The sequence below is a fragment of the Corvus moneduloides genome, chromosome 26 (assembly GCF_009650955.1).
Source record: "Corvus moneduloides isolate bCorMon1 chromosome 26, bCorMon1.pri, whole genome shotgun sequence".
Taxonomy (NCBI): domain Eukaryota; kingdom Metazoa; phylum Chordata; class Aves; order Passeriformes; family Corvidae; genus Corvus; species Corvus moneduloides.
The window spans coordinates 3,371,369-3,394,288 of record NC_045501.1 but is presented as its reverse complement, the minus strand read 5'-3'; the positions used below and the strand labels follow the sequence as shown (position 1 = coordinate 3,394,288).

At 46.4% G+C, this 22,920-nt stretch overlaps 1 protein-coding gene and 1 long non-coding RNA gene across 4 annotated transcripts; one reads left to right on the top strand and one right to left on the bottom strand.

The window, feature by feature from the left end:
• Nucleotides 1–206: 206 nt before the first annotated feature.
• Nucleotides 207–6,532, bottom strand: LOC116456084. Its single transcript, XR_004244534.1, has 3 exons — nucleotides 2,018–6,532; nucleotides 1,467–1,533; nucleotides 207–405 (listed from the first exon to the last, which is right to left on the bottom strand). It is a non-coding gene; the product is annotated as an uncharacterized LOC116456084 (long non-coding RNA).
• A 2,267-nt stretch (nucleotides 6,533–8,799) lies between these two features.
• Nucleotides 8,800–22,351, top strand: ETV4 (ETS variant transcription factor 4). Of its 3 annotated transcripts, none has more exons than XM_032134508.1 (12): nucleotides 8,800–8,923; nucleotides 9,010–9,088; nucleotides 9,258–9,305; nucleotides 12,735–12,788; nucleotides 14,602–14,722; nucleotides 15,255–15,401; nucleotides 15,781–16,025; nucleotides 17,903–17,977; nucleotides 18,058–18,126; nucleotides 18,506–18,678; nucleotides 19,699–19,800; nucleotides 20,421–22,351. In XM_032134508.1, the coding sequence occupies exons 1-12, from the start codon at nucleotides 8,879–8,881 to the stop codon at nucleotides 20,640–20,642; spliced, it is 1,380 nt and encodes a 459-aa protein (XP_031990399.1). In that variant the 5' UTR covers nucleotides 8,800–8,878; the 3' UTR covers nucleotides 20,643–22,351. The 3 variants fall into 3 exon arrangements, with proteins under 3 accessions (XP_031990399.1, XP_031990400.1, XP_031990398.1); XM_032134509.1 differs by having other exon boundaries at nucleotides 9,007–9,088; nucleotides 18,509–18,678; XM_032134507.1 differs by having other exon boundaries at nucleotides 9,007–9,088.
• The last annotated feature ends 569 nt before the right edge of the window (nucleotides 22,352–22,920 follow it).

The window sequence follows — 22,920 nt, the reverse complement described above, 5'->3', positions numbered from 1 at the left end:
TGGGCTCACCGTGAATCCACTGCTTGGCAAGAGGAGGAATCAGTTCGAAATCTGGCAGGATGAGCCTGTTCCTGGAGCTCGACTCCCATCATTGCTGGATGCTCTGCAATCCTCTGCTGAGAGCTCCTCAGGTGGCTCTGAACACCCTCCCCGGTGCTGCCACCGCATCTTCCCCACCCCGTTGTTGGAAAATGATACAAAACTTAGATTTTTTTAGTAACTTTATTCAGTCTTGTTCGCCTTTGCCTCGGGGGAAAGGAATTTTAAGTTTCTTTTCAAAGGACTGTTTCAGCACTCGAGGCCTGATGAGCTGAACAGAGTGGGAGTAGCACAGAAGATACACAAAGATAACGACCATTAATGACCATCAACTTCAAATCCCTGGCATAGTCCGGGACACCTGGTCTGAGAAAAGATAGATAAGAGAATGAAGAATGAGAACGTAATTAACATTGAAGGTGAAGGCATCAATAACTAATAGGAAAGGAAATACTAAGAACTGTGTACCTTGGGACCAATGAACACTGAACCAATGAATTTCCATGGGTTTTGACTGTATAAGTACATGAAAAATCAGTGAAAACCTTGTGTGATGGAAGGATTTTCTCTGCACACCCACGCCATGTGTGGATGAAGTGATTTCTGTTGCACACCCTGGCCAGAATAAAGTAATGCCTTGATTCTCTAACACTAGAATGATTGTTGTTGGAGGGTTTTTGTTTTTCCTGCACTCTCGGTGACAGCATCTCCCCGGTGCTGCCGCATCCTCCCTGCCCGGCCGCCCCCTGCTGGGCCTCAGCACCTCCTGGCACAGCGGCAGCTGGAGGGTTAAAAGTCTGCTCCGAGTTTTGTGGCTCCTTTCCAAAAGGTTTCAGTTAACACCAAAGGTCTCCTTAGAGCTCGCTCACTTTAATAGATTTTTCCCATTGAGTTCTCACTTTATAGACTATCATTTCCTTTTCTGCAGGGGAGCTATTTTCTGGGTCACTGATCCAACCAACTTAAAAGGGATTTCATTGATTAGATTTTATTGGTGGTTACTTCAACCATAATGGCACAAGTTGCTAGTACCTGCTAACAGCTGTGGGTCTTGCTTTGGTACCCTGGCTCTGTACACTCTTCTACAAGTGAAGTTCCTCTCTCCTGCCTTGATTGCTTGCTAATTACTTAGCACCTTCTTTACCCTCTTACTACCTCAGTTGCTTTTGTCCTTTTGCATTTCAGTACCCCAGGTCAGCTGCATGGCAAAGTGCTCCTGACAAAATCCCCTATTTGTTGAGTGTGGCACATCATTCCTCTCATTTTTACCTCTGGTCGTCCCTATAGTCATACAAATAACCTCCGACTGAAGCACTGTACTCCAGCCAGCATCGTGCAGACAGATGAAGCTGGGAGATCAACACTTTCAAAGCAAAACGAGCGGGCTGTTTTAAAGAAGTATTTTTTTTTTTTAAGTGAAAAATTACCTGACTGACATTGGAGGGTCCTCCCTTCACACTCTTGACTTTTAGTGCTTCACACTGCTGTGTTTTCCTATATGAAAGAAAGATTGGTAGGTTATGTCTGTTAGAAACGCAAACTGGTAATCAAGACAGGCATTTCTTCAAGTGCCTTACAAAAAGGTACAGCTCCCTTTTGACTCCTGATCAATGCAGACTCCGTGCTCTAAGTTGTCTCAGTCGTTTTCTCAGCATTGTATTCTTCATGCTGCTCAAGCTGTGTGATTCTCTTCCAGCCTTCCAGGCTTTTCCCTAATCCATAACACTGTGCACAGCGATGGCCTCTGCATCTTTCACTACCTTTGTTTTAAGGGGTAACAGGTAGAATTTAAGGAGAAATTGCTATGATTTCTGCCATTAGAGCAATGAAGGTGCCAAACTATTATAAGAAAGCAATTACTACGATTATAATGACTATAACCTCCATTGCAACAGAATTTAACCCAATCCCTTCCCCTTTGTGGTGTACTCTGCAAGTTCTAGTTAATGGTTGCCAGTGTCTATGAAAGATACCTTACCCCTCTGCAGGTGAGAAACTGAGGCACAGAAGTTGCTGGCTCGCCCAGATCCAGACAGAATTCCTGCTTGTCAGTGCCTGCCCCACTGCTGCTATCAGTCCCAGGCGCTGGTGAGCTGCACACATGGTCCTCATCTGCTCTCGGGGATGCTCTCTGTGACACCACATCAGTCAAGTTTTTTGGAATGTTTCTGAGTTTCATGGTGGTGCAGGGAAGTGAAAGTACCCCAGTGAAAGTACAAGCCATGCTGAAAAATTAAGCAGAAGAGGTGATACTACGTAGTGTAAAAACCTGTGAGTACCAGTGAGTGAAGAGTTCACAGATTTTAAGAAAATGACACTTCAGACCAATAATGCAAGTGATTTTTAACTTGCTGCTTCTGGATTAATTTCCTTTCCTCTGATACAGCTGCTTTCCTGGCTAGAAGCTGCATGCTTCTCTGTGCTAAACCAAGTGCAATGGGCTTTTATGGGAAAGGATACAATTTTCTTCCAGCTTCTTTAAAACTACACCTGACCAACAGCCCAAGGGGGTTTACAGCTTGTTGAGCACTTTCAGAAAGGAACAGGATGCCAGTGGCTGGGCTGGTACAAACTGCCTGGCTCCCTTACCAGTGCCAATGGAGCAACCTCTCTGCTTCTCTCATTTCTGGAACCCAGTTCTGGAGCCCTTTTGCTTCCTGCATCACTGTCATGAGGAGCACTCAATGTGATCTTGCAGCATCAGGCCATGGAAGCTGAGTACAGAGAAATTCCCTATCATTCTCTTTACATCCCTTCACAGGATACAGGGAATAGGAGCTGAGGGTGGCAGCCTACTGCTCATTCCCTTTTCCCTACAAGACCTGGCCCTTTCTCTGCACTTCATCTCCTGAGCAGAGATCTCTCTATTTGCTCTCACAACTGTCTGGGTACATTATAGCAATATGACAATCAATTAACTGCACACTCTATCAGAATAAAGAAGCCACCCAACCTTATATAACTCTTTTTAATTGTTTTCTTACATTATAGCATTTTTGCTAAACTTATTCTGCCATAATTCACATAATTTAATTTCTCAAAGTGCTAATAAAATAATTGCTTCCTTCCTGTAGACAGAGTGCCTGAACTGTCTTCTCTCATTCAGAACATTATAAAAAGTGGCTGCCATGAATGCTTAAAAGGACTGTTTTATTCACAAGACTTGATACAAAATTGTTCTTTCCAGAGTCTGTGTTGTGTCTCAGACAGCCACAAAGGTGCAAGAAACCTACCCAGACACTTCCTTGCATACTGGGCCTACCTGCACCTAGACTTGAAAAGCATGGCAAGTCTTATGAGCAAAGTTCTATGGGCTGGTGGAAATCTTCTGTCCTATTGCCTTTATACAGCAGCTTGAAAGTAGAACCCAAAATTCAGATTACAGGTTATTAACTCATGCTACCATAGCTCCTCTTGCAGAGAGAGACTGAACAAAAGTAACGTTTGTGATTTACATATTTAGGCTTGGGAAAGAGAACTTCCTGTCAGGAAGACATTCTGTGCATTTCAAACTTTGGTCAATTAGCCATGCCTGAAACTTAGATTTCCCTACTCTTCTGCCAATTACATCCACCCTATTTCTGGGAATATGGACTGATTATGCCAGATCCAATTTTGGGGCTTCATTGGACACAACCTTTCTTTTCTGTGCTTTTTGCTTCAAAATGAATTAGGATGGGGACACCTCCAAACCGTGGAAAGGTCCCTGGGGGTTCTGGGGGGTGAGCAGCAAAATGAGTGACCAGAGTGCTGCTGCAGCAGAGCAAGGACACTGGGCACCAAGCAGGGCATCACCAGCAGAGCCAGAGCAGTCACTGTCCCTCTCAACGCTTGACAGGCCAAGCCTGGAATACAGTTTGATCCCTGCTATACAAAAAAAAAAGATGTGGACAGGTTGGAAAGGGTCCAGAGAAGGGCCACAAAGGCGCTCCAAAGCCTGGAAAGCTGCCACACGAGGAAAGGCTGAGAACTGGGTGTTTTAATTCTTGAAGGGAAAGAAGGCTTAGGGGAAACCTTGTGACCGGGTTGCAGTGTTTTGGTAACAGCTACAGCAGCCAGAATGCTCAGTGATGGGCATGTGAGGAAGTGCATATGACCCAGTTAAATCTCACATTTTCTGCTTCTGCCCAGCACCCCTCTGGAGTCAGATGGTTAACTACTCAGCTTCACACTATTTTAGCAGTCTTGTTGATCACGCTGATTTGGAAAATCCTCATTAGGATTCTGGCCTAAGTCAGACTGGATGGAAGATTGCACATACTTCAAAGGCAGAGCCTTTGCCGACAGCCTCATCAGCTGCAGAGGCTCAAAATTCCATAGCCTGGACAAGATTAACAAGAGGCTGCTGCAGTGACAGCAAAGCCAGCACTGATAGGTCACAATGTCACCAAAACATCTGATAAAAAACCAAATACTAAGAACTGCATAACCTGGGACCAATGAACATTGAGCGAATTAATTTCTCTGGGTTTTGATGGTGTAAGTATCTGAAAAATCTAATAAAATTCACGTGTCATAGAATGATTTTCTCTGCACACCCCAGGCTGTGTGTGGATGAAATGATTTCTGTTGCGCATCCTGGCCAGAATAAAGTAATGCCTTCATTCTATAACATTAAAAATGTTGTTGGAGAGTTTTTTTGTCTTTCCTGCAGTTTTGGTGGCAGCAAGGGCTTGACCCTCCCTCAGAATTTCATGCCAAATGCAGGCCACTGTGGTGTGTGCTACTGAAAAGCAGCAGAGACACAGACAAGGTGAAACCAGAGAGAGAGACTCTGCACATGCAATGCCCAGCCCCTTCTTTGCACACTGCCAGTAGTGAGGCTGAGTTGGAGCTGCACACGAGTGCTTGGCAGGTGTTTACAGTGTCGAGATTTCTGTGTTTTCTTAGGTATTGCATCACCTTACAAGGCAAAGCTGGCTGCTAACAACAGGCAGACTCAGCACCTTACTCAGGATATTCCTGTTCAAGGATCAACAGGGTATTGAAGAGCAGCTGGGCTGATTTCATGCCTGATGTTAAGAAACCTGAGCTCTTCATCCAGCTGTTTATTATTATTTTTATAAAACTGCAGGTCTGTTCATGCTCCATTCTACAGTACAGAGAGGTTTCTTTCGACTTCCAGTGTGTCACTCTCTAAGACATTTGTAATCTGATCCCATCTGTGTCAGCATCCATGTCTGAGAGCTTTACATTACACCGACCACAGCTGCTGGGGACTGCAGGGGATCCATCTGAAATTCAGGGTTGGGTTTTCTCAAACCCATACAAAAAATGGAGACAGCTAAATCTTAGGGATGGACACAGGAGGGGGAGGGGGATGAGGCACAAAATTCAATTGGTAACTAAGACAATAAAGTGTAAGTCCAGGGAAGAAACACCTCAGGCAGTGTGTGTTACAATGATGGAATAAATCTGTTCGTAATACTTTGTAAGCAAGAATCAGCTCTCTGGTTTATGTATCACTTCTTAACTCTTCACACACTGCACACCTCAAGAAAAAAAAAATCAGACAAGGCAATTAATCACCCTGAACATTAATTGGTCACACTTGATTAGCCAGCCTTTGAAAACAAATGTGACATAGAAATAGAAAAAGTCATTGATAGTAGTGACAGCACATCTCTGTCAGAGAAAAAAAATAAAAATGGCATTACTGTCTGGTTAGTACAAATGGCAGTGAGGTGCAGAAAGGATCACCTGGCTTTCTAAACTCCTTCTCAGAGAGGACTCTGGGTGCTGCTGGATGAAGTAGTCCAAGACTTTGTCAGCAGTTTATGTCAAAGGATTATATAGGTGTAATTGCAACTTTATACAGCTTTGTCCCACAGGATTAAGGATGGCAAATCAAATATATTAATATAAAAATTAATGATTTATTATGATAATGATTAGACTAAAAGATCTTAATCAGAATTATTTACTACATAGCATGGATAGCTATAACTACTAGTGCAGCATAGTGAACTATTTTTGAAACAATACTGAAGAAATTATATTAAAGCTAGCCAAAACAATTATGAAGTAGCAATTATGATGTTACTCACCCAGACCAACAACTCTTTCACTCAGCCTTTGAGGAGTGAGCTTGAGAGTCATCCCCACTCAAGGAAGGGATTTCCACACACACCCGAAGGTGTTAGAAGAGCCTGCTGTCAAAAAGTGGGACTGGGCTTTTACAGTATGAAATCCCCAGGCCATCTGTCAGCTCAGCAGATAAGTATCTGTAGTGTCACCTGTTGGTTTCTTTATCAGGTACTTTACCAGCTCTGCCGTATATTCATCTCACTGTCAGGATGTTTAACCTTGAGTTCAAAAAGTCAGGCTGGTTTCAGCATTATTCAACACCAAAAGCAGTGTGAGTCCCACCCTTCTCCATTCCCCACTGACAGTTTTGCAAATAGGGTGAAGTTTGAGTTGGTTTACCCCCACTCCAGGCAGAGCATCCTGCTACAGGTGATGACTCCACCACTGTCCTGGGCAGCCTGTTCCAATGTTTGACAACCCTTTCAATGTAGAAATTTTTCCTGATATCCAATGGAAACCTCCCCTGCACAACTTGAGGCTGTTTCCTCTTTGTCCTACCACTTCTACTTGGGAGAAGACATGAGCCCCCACCTCACCACAAGCTCCTTTCAGGCACTTGTAGAGAGTGAGAAGGTTCCTCTGATCCTCATTTTCTCCAGGATGAGCCCACCCAACTCCCTCAGCTTCCCCTTATCAGACTTGTGTTCTAGAGAGTCTCTAGTCCCTCTTCACAGAGGAGTGAAATGACAACTACAATGAGACTTAAGGCTCCTCAGACATCAGCATTCCTGTTCCTGCCACTTGGATGGGAAATTAGAACATCACAGAGGAAACAGATCTTACAGTAGAAAATGCCATCCTATTTGGAGTTCAGAGCACAGCCAGGGATTGAAGTCAGATCTCAGTAACAAAGTTTCTGTTCTGTTCTTAACTAGGAAATGTAGCACTAATAACTGAGAGTCAAACTCCCGTTTTTGCTGTGATATCTATAGGCAAAAGTGCAAAACATGAGTGTGTGTTGACACCTAGACTTTGTAAGACATTTAAAGTATAAATTGCATAACAACAATCTAACTGGGAGAAATATTCTCTTACAGCTGTCTGAGAAAACTGGATTAACAGCCTGAATAGCCTGCTGCAAATTATATGGAGCAGAACCACGCACATGTTAACTGTAGGAAGTTTACATCCAGCACCTGGTCCCACATCCCCAAACACTGTAGACGTGGTTAAATGCAGCACTGGAATTCCAGCTTACTCTGCCTTGAGAAAATCACTGAAGTGTGTGAGTTAATCTGAATTTTGAGTTTTAGCAAATTTGTTTCTGCTCCATATAATTTGCAGCAGGCTATTCAGGCTGTTAATCCAGTTTTCTCAGACAAATGTAAGAGAATATTTCTCCCAGTTAGATTGTTGTTATGCAATTTATACTTTCAGTGCCTTACAAAGTCTAAGCAGAACTGTGTGTCAGTCAGGTTTCCTGACACAGTTGTAGCCTGTGAGCATAAAGATCAAAATATATACTGACTAGATATTTAAACTTCACAGGCACCCCTTTCACAGTAAGCAGAGCAGTACAGCAAACTGGGAGGGGTGAGCTGTTGAGAAAACATCAAAAATGTACAATTCCATTTAGCCTTATGGATTACTTTCCCCTTTTTCTCTTGAGTACCTATTTCTCTTCCAGAAGATGACAGCCTATGGATGATTATCTTATTATCACCACATCCCACCTGTCACTAATATATTTTGGGGAATAAATCGGCTTAATAAATGTTAAATAGCATCTTGGAATTTTAGAGGAGAAATCTGGGGGGAAAAAAATAACTGGGTGCATGCACATGGCCCAGGAGTCAGCACCTGGCATCTGGAAAAGCAAAGCGACTTTTTTTGGTGTGCAAATCCCAAGACTAGATTTTTTTTTTTTTTTTTTTAATGTTCTTGTCCCTTAGCATTTGTATGAGTAAAACTGATTTTGACAGCCAGGGCTTTAGTTATTTTCGTTCCAGCTGTGCATGTGTGAGATTTCTTCCAACTCCTGTTGAAACTTCCTCGTAGCAGAGCTGAACATACCTGAAGGGTGTTTGAAAATGACTGCAAGGAGTGTTTGAAAGCGACTGCGAGGTGCGTGGGAAGGGGAGGCCCGGCCGAGCGGAGTCTGGGCGTGCGGCCTCGCTTGAATGAACTCCGGGAGAATTCTATTTTTTTTTTATGAATGGGAGCTCCGCCGTGAATGAACAGCGGAGCTCTGCGATGTGATTGGTCCTCCGGGGTAAAAGCCACGCCCACTCCGGAATGGGTGACGGCCGAGGCGAGCGGGGATTGGCGGGCGTGCCCCAACACAGAGCTTCATTCACAAATTCGATGAAACAAAGGAGTGGGCGAGCCGGGCCCGTGAGCGAGGGGCCAATGGGCGGCCGGGCCCGGGCCCACGGCGGCCTCGGAGCTCGCACGGGGCGGCTCCGCCGCGGGCTCCGCGTGGGCCGGGGCCGCCGGCGCTGAGAGACGGCTCCGGACGGGACCCGAGCCGAGCCGAGCGGGGCTTCTGTCCTGGGGCGGCCGGGGGTTCGTCCCGGCCGGGAGCTGGTGGGCTCGGTCCCGTCTCGCAGTACAAGTTCGGCAGCTGCGACGCGGTCGCCGCCTCTCACGGACACCGGGAGCGCCGGGGAGCGGCGACGATCGCGGTCCTGCCGCCGCTGCGGACCTCGGCCCGTGGCGGCCACCCCGCCCGGCCCGGCCCGGCCCGGCCCGCCGCACCCCTCCCCGGTACCCTCCCCAGATGCCCGAGGAGAGCGGATAGAGCCCGAGGAGGATGAAGAGGTACCTGGACCAGCAGGTGCCGTTCACTTTCCCGCAGGTGAGTGGCGGCTCCGCCGGGCGGGGGTTCCGGGCTGGGTCCGCTCCGGCCGGGGACTCCGCTCTGACCCGCTCCTCCTGTAGCAGCCCCCGGGTGGCGGAGCTGTGCTGGGCGCTGGGAAGACCCCCGGGGAGCCGGGCGTGCCGCCGGCGCAGGACTCGGAAGGTGAGGGGGGCCGGGGGCGGAGGGAGGGCTGGGGGTGGCGGGGGCGGCTGGGCAGGGGCCGGGTCCTCCTCCCGCGCCTCCTCCCCACCTCCTCGTTCCGCCGGCACGGCCGCGGCTGGAGCATCCCGCTGTCCCTCCGCAGCTGAGCATCCTTCCCCTCTCCCCGCAGAGCTCTTCCAAGACTTGAGGCAGCTCCAGGAGACGTGGCTGACTGAAGGTAGGCTCCTTCCCCCAGCTTTGGTTGGTTTTGATCGTCTTTGAGTTGTTTGTCTTTTGAGGTTTGTCCCGCTCCTTTGCTGTGTTTGCCTGGCTCCAAACAAAAGTGGTTTTTTCAGACTTGCCAACCTCTGGCTTGTGTAAATTAAGACGCTGAATGACACTATTGTGCTGGGCATTTGCTTATGAATGGGACTTGGCTGCTGGCCCGCTTTCCTGGGTACAGTTTTCGCTTCAGGCTATTTGTAACTGCTTCGATTTTATGCTAATTTGTCACTTATCTTTGTTGGTTGCCAGAACGTTGATATTTTCTTAAACAATGAAGTAGTCTTTTAATTTGGGGAACTAAATGCTTCCCTTATTTTTATTTTTTTTTTAAAATATGATCCTTTGTGGGGACCTGGCTGGAATTTACACACTTTTCAGTTTGGTGTCTTAATTATTTTGACTTTGAACTTCAAGGAAAACTTCGAATGCCAGGGAGTCACATTAATTCCAAGTGAAACTAGTTTTAAACATGGTGATTTTGCTCTAATTCCAGCACTACAGATGGTCCATTTTCTAGAAAATTCAAAACACGTCCTCAAGTACAGACTCTTGATAAATACAGAAGTGCTCATTGTGATCTAGGTACTTTAAAATATTTAACAATAATGATATAAAAATATACATTTTGAGCAGGTTATTTCCTCTAATTTTACCACAGGTGAGGGACAATCTTCTCAAACAATTCTTTTTTTAAGCCTTCGGAAAGGTATTTGCCAGCTAAGTAAGATTATTAAGGAAAAACAAAATCAAGTGTTTTATGTTCATTTCAAACGGAACCGAAATGAGTTGACATCGATGAGGCAGTGTTTCAGGAGTGTGAGGATTGCAAGGACGCAATGGGAATTACCCGGAGGCTGTTTCAATATTGAAACGTGCACGTAACTTATATCAGAGCAGGAAAATAGGTGTTAATCGCTGGGCATGTAACAGAGCTGCTGAATGTGCACACAGGCTCGAGATTGAGTTCTTTCAAATCCTAGAAGAACTCGAGCTGCCAATTAGTTTGCCTCTGAACTGATTTTTGGTAGACTTTCAATTTTAGATTTTCTCATGTTTGATGATATTTTTAGCTCAGCAATCTAAAGGATTTGCATAGAATCTCTGACAGTATATTTTTCAGTAGCAGAGTGTTTGTAGGATGAATTTGGAAGTCCCCTGTGGTGAAGGGAAGGTCCCCCATGGGCTCATAGCACTGTAGAGAAAGAGGTGCTCTGCTTTTATCCAGGATTAGTAAACGATGATGCAAACGTTATTGCATGTGTTTGGAATATACACAGAGATTTTTTTATTATTATTTTTCATAGCTCATAGCATCTGATCAGAGTCCAAGTGAAATCCCTGAGAAATTCAATATGTGTTTTAATATTCTAGTTTATGATTTTAGACTGCATGTCGGGAACTGGTTTCTCCCATTGTTACTCCCATTTCCAGACTTAAAACAAGAAAAATGACCCTCTGAAGCAAACTGCCTTTTGGTTTTTTTCTATTCACCGTTATGTCAAAATATTTTCCTGAATGGTGAAAATATTTTTTACTAATGTCCTGTGTGTGTCTCCACATTAATGTTTGTTCATGAGATTGGGGGATCAAAACACTGAAGAGCACCTTCCTAAACAGCAGAGAAGAAAAAGTGAAAACATGAAATATGTTATTTATTCTCTTCCTCTATCACATTTAGTTTTAAAAAATATTTATTTATTTATTTACAGTTCTTGGTGTTACTTTTTAAATAAAAGAGGAACAAACTTAGGAAGGAAGCAAACTAGAAATTAGGCATCAGCCAAAAATGTTAATGCATTTAAACCACATATACACCTGTTCATGTGTGTCACTACATGTATTTGTGTGATTTCAGTCATAGAGGTATCTCTTTGTTATCTTTTTAAGATATTTTTACTAGTGTCAACACCTGATTTCTCGTTTTGAGAGTCAAAGAATAATTCTGCATATAGATGCCTCCTAAAAGAAACATATGCTGAAAAATCCTAGGCCTGGTTACTAAAAGTCTAGTTTTCTTTTGCACCATTTTTACCAGGATCTGGTAGACTGCATGGGTGTGAACCTGGCAGTTGGTAACTGTATGGAACTAATTTCAAGCCCAGTAATTTATAGAAGTGCATCAGCATTCAGAGAAACAAAAAAGAATCTTCCTTGGAGAAGAGTGGCCGAGGCAGGTACCTGAGATGGCTGCAGGGAGCAGATTCACCTCTCCAGGTGTCCCTAGGCAGAAAATTTGAGTTCCAGTGCTCCAGCTCTTGGAAGTTGTGTGGGAAATGGTGGGCTCTGTGTTGGTGCCTGAGGTCTGAGTGACTGGAACAAGACCAGATTTGGGCTTCAGATGTGATTAATTATCCCGGTTCTTCCAAGTATAGGTGTTGGTTTGGGGAGAACAAGAAAATACCTGGGTTGCAGAATGTATGAAGTAGGTAGAGAATATAAAAATTGAAATACTCTTTTGGCAACTGTGTCTTCAGCCTTCTAGCACAGGACTGTAGCTGTCTGCAAATGTCACTGCCCAGCAGTGAGGCTGGGTGCTTTCACTCCAGCCTTGCCCTTCATTTCACATCTGTTCTGTGGCCTGTTGCTCTCAGCATTTAATTTTCTTTGTGACATCACCAGTGGCTGTGAAGTCCAAACTCTGCTCATACAATATGATCCCAATAATTTCTTCTATTTCCATGTTGCTTTTTAAGGATAACCATAGAATTAATTTTCTAGATTTTTTTCCTCAGTTGCCCATCTTTCATTGTTTATATTTCCAGTTTGTTGTCACACAGGTTATTTGAAGGAACAGTGATTGCAGAATGAAGGTTTGGCCAGCTCCATTCTCATTCCCCACCTGTTAGCACAGTGTTACTCCCTGAGGTTCATTTTTGGCATGTCTAGTCTAGCTTAGTTTGAAGTGACTGGGATTAGTGGGCTTCCATCCTTTATGTCCCTTAACTTTGACTAGATCACCTCTGTTTCAGAGCTGACAGAATGCAGTCTGTTGTCCACTCTGCAATAATGAAAATTGTAGGTTTGTCTGTTGTGTTCTGGCAACAGAATTTCTTTCAGCAACAGTGACAGATTTTATGAAATAACAATCTCCTGCAAGCTCTCCCTTCCCTGCAGTAAAAGGGATGTAAAAGTAATTGTTAGAAGTAATAAAATATGGGTAAGATTGTCCCCAGGGTTTCTCCCAGGACACACAGGTATTCATTAATCCCAAAGGGAAACTCTCCGTAGTCACTAAAATCATCCCAGCAGAAAGCTCAGATGTTTCCTGCATTGATTTATTTCTGCCTTACTGTTAATTATGCTGTACAAAGTGCCAGAACTAACTCTTCCCTCTCTCTTTTTCTGCCTCCCTCCTTTCCTCCTTCCCTCTCTCTCCTGACAGCTCAGGTTCCAGACAATGATGAGCAATTTGTGCCTGACTTCCATTCAGAAAACTGTAAGTAGCATGGGGATAATCATGTCTCCTGGGGGAAGGGCAAATCCAAATTTTGGAGCCTTCCATGCCCCCACCCCAGGCAGTTTCCCCCACATAAACTGAAATGAAGCACTTTTTCTGGTTGCACTTGTTTACCTCCTTTCCCCAGACGTGGCCCCGCAGCACAGCACAGCTCGGTCTCTGAGTCATAGATCTTATTTCTTTCTCTTTTTGACCTAGAACTGAGGAGAGGGATGGTCCCACATTTCACTCTGAGTGAGTTAATGAGTCAGATGTAATGTGATAGCCTGTTCCAGCTATTAGGGGTTGGGAAGAATTGGCTGCTCCTAACACCTCCAGCTTCTTGAAAGTTCCACGGAGTTCAGTGTAATGGAGAGAGCAGGTTTTTTGCCCCCCCGGACCCAGCTGACCCATCAGTATTTTTAGATGGGTTGTATACATCCATACACTGGGAAGGGCTGCTACAGGGGAATGTAGCAGACACAAAAGACTCTTTTCTCTTCTGGCCCTTCCTTGGGCCTGGGCTGTTTGCACAGGTGCAGGAGTGTCATGCTCGGAATGCTGAATCCACTGCAGGTGTGTGGAGACCACTGGGTCAGGGCATTCTCCCCTCTCTCAGTCTGGGCAGTGCCCAGAGCTGTTTGTGGGTGGGTTCCTCTGCTCCAACTCACGGCAGCCACAGGAGCCAGGTGTGCCTGAGGAGCAGCAGGAGCCAGAAACAACAGAAGGCTCTGGAATCTTATGGATTTATTTATGTACATTGATTCTGTCAAGCTCTCTGAGTGGTGGCAAGATCGGCTTTTCTGGTGTGGGATGAAATCAAAGACAGCCAAAAGGAGTCAGGGTTTTGGAGGAAGGGGCAGATATCCCCCTCTTGGTGTGAGAATTAATTTTGGGGAAGGATGTTTACAATAGAAACCTCCTGTGCTAGGAGAGGCAGCAAAGGCCTTTTTCTGACCCTTTTAGCTGTCTGCTTGCTTCTGAAGGGACACTTAGAACTTTATGTGAAGGAGAACTAGCTTGAAAATGGCTGGTGCATGCAGGGCTCAGGTCACTCCTGAAATAAACTCAGCAAAAATATGAGGGCTTGATGGATCAGGATGTTACTTCCCATCCTTAAAAGCAGTCACAGTGCTGAACATCCCAGACCCAGAGCAGCATCGTGTGACTTAAAGAGGTGGAAGGAAGCTGGTGATGCAGGACTGGATCTGGTCTTACTAAAAGATTTCAGCTTTGATTTGGAGGGCAGATCCTTCCCTAGTTTGAAAAAGTAGCCTAGACATATCTACCTCTCTGGGGTTACTTTCCTTCCTAAACATCAGTGACCTCCCAACAGCAGCAGCAGAGCCCACAGGCAAAGGCAGAAGATGCTCAGCCCATCCTCCAGCCAGGACAAGCCGTTCTGAGCAGCTAGGAAGCAAGTTTTGTCCCCTGCTGGATTGAATGAAGCATAAGAAGTAAATGCCCACATCCTACTTCCTGGTGCTGTAAACTGCAACCCACATTTGTTATTCATGAAATTCTGACAGCCCAGAAATATCCCTCCTTGTCTGCGTCAGGCTCTTGCCACAGACCATGCACTGAAAATGGAAAGAAACCTTTTTACTTTTTTTTTTTTTTCCCTTGGACTGTCACTGGTGTTTTGGATGAGCAGAGCAGTTTTGAGATTCCTCCAATCCCACATTCAGGGATGCTGGACAGTTTGCATAGAAGAGATTCAGCGAAGGGACACCTGCATTTGAAAATGCCTGATAATCATAGCTCCCCATAAAGAAGAAAAGTGTTAATTTGATCTTTCCTTTCTCTCCTGCAGTAGCTTTTCACAGTCCTCCTGCTAAGATTAAAAAGGAGCCCCAAAGCCCCTCAGAGCCCACGCTGTCCTGCAGCCATGAGCAGCCATTCCAGCACAACAGCGAGCAGTGCCTTTATGCCAGGTAAAGTGGCTCACACAGAGGAGGGACAGGAGCTATTCTGAAATCAGGTGCTGCTGCATTATCCAATAATGGAGTGTGTGCCAGCAGCCCTGTCTGTGCTGAGTACAGGCGAGCAGTGGTCAGCAGCTGTGGCCCCCAGCGAGGGCGGCCACTGGGCACCTCAGGCCTGGGTAGATCAGCTCTGGCCTTGCCTGTGTTTCATCCTCCCTTGTGCTGATATTCAGCAGTCTTGACATCTGCCACATGCCTCTCCCCATTGCCTTCCAAAACCTCCTGTCCCACACCTGACCCCACCGCCCACAGTGCCCTTGCCTGAGCTGTAGTGTGGCTTCTTCCAGCACAGACACCTTCCCTGGCTTCTGCTTGAAGGGTCGTGTCCATCAGTCAGCAATCAGACAGCAGGGAGTTTATGCTGAGTTTTCTGGCCCAGGTGGCTGCACAGAGGGACAGAGCATGTTTGACAGGTTCCCAGATGCTGCCACAAGTCCTTCTGGAGAGCTGAAATGCTGCAATATCTGTTTGACTGTTCCAGTGCCTACGATCAACCCAGACAGTCCCCCAGCCCAGGAGTCCTGATACAGCCACCACTCCAACAGTTCCCTAGACAGGACAGGAGCTTCCTGACCCCTGTGGGGCCACCCCACTCCACACCCAGCTGTGGATACCTCAGTGAAAACAGGTGAGTTATTGCCAGGAGGAGGCAGCCACTGGCAAGGATTGCCCTCCTTGGTGATGAAGGGAGGAAGGGCTGCAGCACCCAGATGGAAATGTTCTGTTCACAGTGATTGCAGGATCCCCTCCTGTGGGACCCACCGCTGCTGCCTGGGGTGTGAAGCCCATAACCTTAGCCCTGTCGGGTTCTGTGAATGATGGGCTGTGTAGCAGCTACCCTTGGAAACATCCTTCCCTGGGGTCCCTTCCTCGCCCCAGCCATGAGTGAGCTCCTACAGCTCTAGGAACAGGCTGAGGAAGTTTCTGTCCTTCAGCCAGCCCTGTGCCAGGGCTGAAATCAGAGGGCCAACAAAGTCTCAGCTGTCTCATGTCCTCTCCCTTCTTAGCTCTGCATACCAGCCACCTGTGGAGATGTGCCATTCCTTCCCATCCTCCCAGGGCATGGCCCAGGAAGACCCCATTGCCTACCAGTGCCAGCTGCCCAAGCCCTGCCTCCAGTACCCCCATCAGGGCTTCAAACAGGAGCACCACGACCCACAGTACGAGCGGGCAAACCAGGCAGGCAGCAGCCACCAGTACCCAGCAGCTGTGGTGGTCAAGCAGGAGCAGGTGGATTACATGTACGACTCAGGTAGGCAGAACTGGCCCTTTCTGACTGCATGAACCAGGCATCAGTGGGGTGAGCAACTCCTTGGTGAGCATCCATCACTGGTGCTCTTTGAGCTTTGAAGCAGCTCAGTATCAGGAGCAGGTGCTGCCTGGGGAAGTGGCCTGGGTAACTGGCTATGTAGCAGGAAACCAAAACAGTTCTGTCTGTTCACTGCAGCCAGGATAAGGCTGGGACATTCACCATGTTCTGGGAAAGACTTCCTGGTAGGGAGTTGAAAGTTCAGCAAGATAGGAGGTAGAAGGTGGTATTAAACCCATTCGAACTAGATTAAAGCATGCTTTTCCCCCCACCCACAAGGGAATAAGTAGCCAAGGGAGACTCAAAATTCATGATTAGCCCGCTCACACCATCAGAAATAAAGAAAAGGGTGTTTCCAGTTTCACAGGGAACTTTTGTCTTCAGGGGTACTTGTGAGCTGGAAGGTTGCAGAAAGTAAGTGAGGTCAGCTTTGAAGAAATCATACTGAAAACAGTCTGTAACTGGCAGAAAGGAAGGGATCAAATATGTTGGACCTTGTACAGAAAAACTGTTATGGATCCCTGCAGCAGAAGGTCCCTCTAAGCACTGGCAGAGGAAAAGGGCTCTGGGTGGGCTCAGCTCAGTTCCAGGGTGCTGCTTGGTGTCCCTTGGAGGATCAGCTTCCACGTGCTACTTCCCATAGAAACAAGATACAGAGATTGCAGGGGATGACAAGAGAAAAAAGTTTATAATGCCAAAAATAGCTCTCTAGATGCCAGATCCACCAGGTGATCCTCTTATTTTTCCACAAGGGATAAATGTTATTTTTCTGGCAGACCTGTCAAAGGCTCACTACCCTGAGATCACAATACCCTCTTCCAGAGGGAATGTTACTTCTGGTTTCCTGGTATTTTAATGGACATCTTGCAATGTTTCCTTTAGCAGAAATAAACACATAAATAAAAAGCTCCTGTGAGGGTATCACTGTGGTGATATTGATATTACACTTTCACCGGGTCCTTCTGTTCAGAAAATGTGCAAAGCCAGAAGAATGCGTTTTGTGAGAGTAGTTTATGATTGTAATAACACCCAGTCTGTCAGCTCAGAGTACTCTTCCCTCAGCATCAGCAAAATCTCTGCTGGAAGCAATGGCCAGACACAGGTGTGTGAGGGAAATGTAAGGTAAACCTTTCCAAAGCTCCCAGTTACAGCTCCTGCTTCAGCTGTGTGCAGTAAATAAATTTGATTCAGAAAACACAAGATACAGAAGACACAAATTGCAGTGCACAGGCAGCACTGTACACTGCACACAGAATCATGAAAAGGCTTCCTGCTTGTTTTTAGCAAAGGCTGGTTTTGTTTTTATGTTGTCTAAAGTGCTTGTGAGAATGCCCCATCATGGTGTGAGAAAGCCAGGGAGACTTGAGACATCTGAAATGACATTTGTGAGACTCTGCAGAAACATTCAGATGCCACTGCTCTCCATTCACATCATCATAGTACTCCTGGGAAAATGCAATGCCTTCTTACCTCGGAAAACAGCAGAAAAGTGTGTAGTTATCTTAAACTAAGACGAGAGAGAGGTTCAAATTAAGCCTATTGTCCATGATTTTGTATAAAAGTGATGCAGAGGTGACTGGCTGGCTATCCTGGCTGCTCTGAAGGATGGTGTGTGATAGGGCCACAAAAACTTACTTCTCTAATTCGTGATTGGGAGGGTAATGCAAATGAAGTTGTAGTTTCCAGTCTGCCACTAATCCTTTAGGAGGGCCCTAAGAGGACGTTGGTCAGACAGCTGCACTCACCTGTCCACCTTTGCAGAGCAAGGCCATTCTGCCACCTGTGTTTTTAAATAAATGAGTTTGTTAATTGTTCTGTAGATGTTCCTGACTGTCCTTCCATGTACATAAGTGCTGAGAGTTATCCAAGCCATTCAAATACAGAAGATACATTAGGTAAGAAACATTCCCTGCACAGGATCACCCTCGGTACTCCCCTGGCTGGCTGTGACTGCTGATGTTGCTTTCTCTTTCAGGCTGCAGCTATGACAAGCAGATGAGGTCCTTTACTGATGATGTCTGTGTTGTTCCAGAAAAATTTGAAGGTTGGAGAAAGAATGGCTTGGAGTTTTGGTGTAAGATAGGGTTATTCACCATCTTAGCCAGCCACTTGACTGGTGTCTACATAGTTCATTACACTGTGTTCTTGCAGGTGTGTTCGTACCCAGATTTTTGGTATTCCACTTTTTGAGCTTTCTTAGCAGCAACCAGGCCTTGTAGCATAAGTAGCTTAATTGTGACGTAGAGCAGGGCTGCTCTGGGAAGAGTTGCTTGTGAATTGGCCACTGTTTTGTGTGAACTGAAATACTCCTGGTCAACATTTGTGAAATTGTGAAAAGTGCTGCTTTTTTTTTTTTTCTTTTCTCTTTCCCCCAGTGGTTTTTGCACTGTTATCCTTAGAAATGTCCTGTTTGTTCTTCTCAGCAGGAGACATCAAGCAGGAAGCCGGAGGGTACCGGGAAGGACCCCCATACCAGAGACGGGGATCGCTCCAGCTCTGGCAGTTCCTTGTGGCCCTGTTGGACAATCCCACCAATTCCCACTTCATTGCCTGGACTGGTAGAGGAATGGAGTTCAAGCTCATTGAGCCAGAGGAGGTGAAACCATCAAGGTTCTCTACAGGCTCAGGGGAATCAGCCACTGTTTCTGGGGCTGCAAATTCTAAAGCAGCTTTTCCTCTGCCCTGTGAAGCTTCTGCCTGCCAGTGGCACTCGCTAGAGCCTGCAGCAAGTCAAGGTTTTTAGAAGAGGTCAAAACACTTGAGTGACACAAATACCAGGTTTAAGAAAGGCTGCTTGTATGTAAGTTTAGAACCTCAGCTATGCAGTGAGTCAAATTACCCACTGCCTTCACTTCCCTGGATACTTCGCTCTCAAGCTTGCAGTGACCTGTGCTGTCTTTCATGCTCCATACTTGAGGCTGACATTGAGGTTTGGAGTTTTGAACCCCAGCGATTGCAGCAGTTTTCATAAGGATCTGGAAGCAGATAAATCCTAATCTATTTCAAACTGACTTTAACTGAAGTGTAATTTCAAATGCTGCCATGTTCCAGAAAAACCAGTGGTACCTGACAGTACCTGGGAGATGTGTCCATAATATCTGTTCATATCTAGTTCCAAGTAGAGCTGCATTTAGCACCGTTCTTGCTACATATCAAAATTTATGGGCACTTTCAGTGCAGATGAGTTGTCTTGGCAGGTTGACATCGGGTTACAACAGATTTCTGAGTGTCATGGACAAAGCTGAGAATCGTGTAGGAGTAGGAAGGCAGAGGTCTCTTCCAGTGTGTGCCCTCGTACTTGGTCTCCTGATAAACATGGGACCCTTGAAGATTTAGTGTTACAGAGCAGCCCTTAGGCATCCTCAAGCTTTCAGAGTACTGGAGAGTGAGGAGCAGTGGTGACAGCAAATGAGCTCTGTAGTGGCCAGAACTTCTCTGTGACACAGAGTGCTTGAGTTCTCCTCATGTTAAAAAGCTGCTAAATTATTGATGAGTCTATTATTTAAATGTCTGTGTGTCGTGGTACCATCCATCCAAAGAGAAACAGCTGGATGGTATTTTTTTCTCTTGGGCTGGGTTCACAGACATTCCCACAGTTTAGTGCTTTATTCTGCAGGTGGCCAGGCTGTGGGGGATCCAGAAGAACCGTCCAGCCATGAACTATGACAAGCTGAGCCGATCACTTCGCTACTATTACGAGAAAGGCATCATGCAGAAGGTCAGTTTGCAAAGCAGGGGAAAACTTTATGCTTTAAGTGATGCTCCTCTTGTTTGAGACAGGAAGTCCTACAGACAGAATGTCCTTGAGCTAGCCAGGCATCCCAAGCTTGCTCTCCCCAAAACTTCTCTTTGCTGTAGTTAATGGAGAAGCTGTGAAGGAGCTGAATGTAGGCAATGCATGAGAAATAAAACAAAGAGGGAATTATGATTTCTTTCTTTTTTTGTATATGTCTGCAGTCAGGAGAGTTGCAGTTTATGTAGCTTCAAGGAGATATAATCAGTCCTTCCTCTTGTGAGAGAAAGGCAGCCTGGATCTTGGCCCCATGTGGTAGGGATGGTCTGTGGCACACCCAGAGTGTGTCTCAGTACAGACTGTTCAGGGACTGCTGCTGCTGTTGTTACCTGGACAAAGAGTCAGCTGGCAGCATCCCAGTTCCCAGGAGCTGTTCCAAGGGAGGCCAGAGCAGCAGAGAAGAGGACAGCACAAGGAGAAAATTACAACTCTGACACGTCTCAGGGCAGGCAGATGTTTTTGCAGGCCTTCCCTGGTGCTGGGGAGCACTGCCTAGTGCTTCCCTGGGCCTGCAGCATTCCCCTCCCCTCATCTCGTCCCTGCAGGTGGCTGGGGAGCGCTATGTGTACAAGTTTGTGTGTGAGCCTGAAGCCCTGTTCTCCATGGCCTTCCCCGATAACCAGCGGCCAGCGCTGAAGGCAGAGCTGGACCGGCAGATCAGTGAGGAGGACACGGTGCCTCTTTCCCACCTGGATGAGAGTGGCTCCTACCTGCCAGACCTTGGGAGCTTCCCTCCACAGCTCTACAGCAAAGGCTACACGTACTAGCACTGCTGGGAGCACGCTGTGCCACACGTGGCTGTGTACAGAAGGAGATGGCTGGTTAGTATTCAACTGGTATCAGCATTTTTTCAGGCCAGAAATAAACTCTGAACACCTGCTTTGGTCAGGACAAGTGTTCAGGTACACAAGTGGATAATCACCTCACAGCAGACAGGGCTCTTGTGTGCTTGTGATAAAACCCTCTTACTGTGTCAGGATGGGGCATGCTCTCAGCTGTGCAGACATCGTCCGAGCAGCAGAGCTACAGCTGCAGCAGCAGCTCAGGTAATTGGTGCCTCTAGCTGTATCAAACACCTGTCACAGTCCCTCTCATTGCAGAGGGAGGGGATGCTGTCCCACCAGGTTTTTTTCCAATGTATGAGAATGCTACGGTGCTGCTGCTGACTCCATTCCTCCATGACGTGTACTGAACCTCTGTAGGACCTGCCTTCAGCTCTGGCCAGAGGAACTCACTCAGAAAGGCCAGCTTAGCCTTCTTCCCAGGATGGCTGCAGGGCAATGGTCACAGATCTTATGCCTTCCTTGGGGAATACTCGTTGTCTCGTACATGCATGCTCCTGCCTTATCACCTCCTTGCTCATGCCAGGAGTTTCTGGTATTCAGGCACTCTGAGCAGGGTAGGTGGAGGCCTTGGCCAGGATTAGAGTAGTCCTGGAGTACATGGCCCAAAGCCATGCAGGGGAATTACAGAGGAGCTTGATTGCATTGGTCTGGGGCACAGGTCAAAGCCAAGGCCATGTTCAGGTAGAGGGATTGTGGGAAGCAGCAAGGCCTGAGACACCAGCTCAGTGTTGTGTTGTGGCTTTTCCAAACTGAAAAACTTCTTCAACAAACATTCTCAGGATCTTTGAAGAGCTGCCAGGCTCTTGAGTGTGCCCATCCTGGGCTTGGCTAGAAAATCACGTGAGGCAAGAGAAGAACCTGGTGGAGGTGTGATTAAAAAATCCTATACAAAGTAACCTAAACCATACATAGATCTTAATATAGGAATTCAGACTTAAACTCCACAGATATTTGCATGTTTGAGGGGAATTCAGATGTGTTGAAAAGGCAGCTCTCTCTGCAGAAAATGCAGCACATGCAACTTGACTAAACTGGCAGGTTTTCCACAACAGTAAATATTTATAATGGGCACCACATCCTCATTAAGAGGTGCTTCATTTTTTAATTAGCAGCTCCACCACATTCCTAGCTGGACAAGACACAGTACAGTGTACCCATACAGAAAAAGTCTGTTTCCTACTGCTTCAGATTGATGTTTCAGTTGCTGAATACAGAGCATTACCAATCCTGCCAGTATGGTAGCCTGTAGAGAAAATTCTGTATATTTGATTGAAAGCCTGATTTCCCCTGATGACTCTCCCCTGCATGGCTAACGCCAAACCCTCCCAGCCTCGTCCCCGACTGCAAGAGCCAAGAAAGGCAGCATTCCCTGCCTGAGGAGAGGCCAGAGACTCAGAGCAGTCTGCTCTGCTGATGCCTTTGCAGGCCCTGTGCAGAGACTTGGTGTTCTGACAGTTCCTGACCCTCCTGCCTTGCCCTGCACCTTCCTGGCCAGCACAGTTCCTGTGGTGTCCCAGATGTGAGGGTGAAGGGGAGCCCTTCCTTTGGTATAAGCTGCCTTTACTATTTATGAGTGTAAAAATATTATAATTAATAAATTGGTCTGTCTTGGGCCAGTGCAACTTCACTGATTCCCTGACTTATCCTCCTTTACCTTCTGAGCTTGCTTTGCACATCTCCTTGGCACCAGCTCACAGCTTTGGGAATGTGATCCAGAGGGATCAGGGATGTGTGTTTACTTCTGAATCTTGATGGGAGCTCAAGAAATGAACACTGCAAATACACTCTGCATTTCCAGTTCAGCTAGACTGAGAGGAAGCTGGTATGGGAATAATAGACAAGAGTCCTAAATTTCTGCTGCTGCTCCTGAAAATGACGAGGAGCTTCCAGGAGGGAGATAAACAGCTCCCACACAACTCCATAGAACACTCCCACAGAAGCTTCCGTAAGTCAGAGACTAAGGAAGAATTTGTGCTTCTCCCTAAGCACCACACCTACTTGCCTTTTAAATCCCCTCTAGGGTGGTGACTCCACCACTGCCCTGGGCTGCCTGTGCCTATGCCTGACAACCCTTTCAATGAAGAACTTATTCCTAATATCCAGTCAAAACCTCCTCTGGCACAACTTGAGGCCATTTCCTTTTGTCCTATCACTGGTTGCCTGGAAGAGGAGGCCAACCCCCACCTGGCTCCAACCTCTT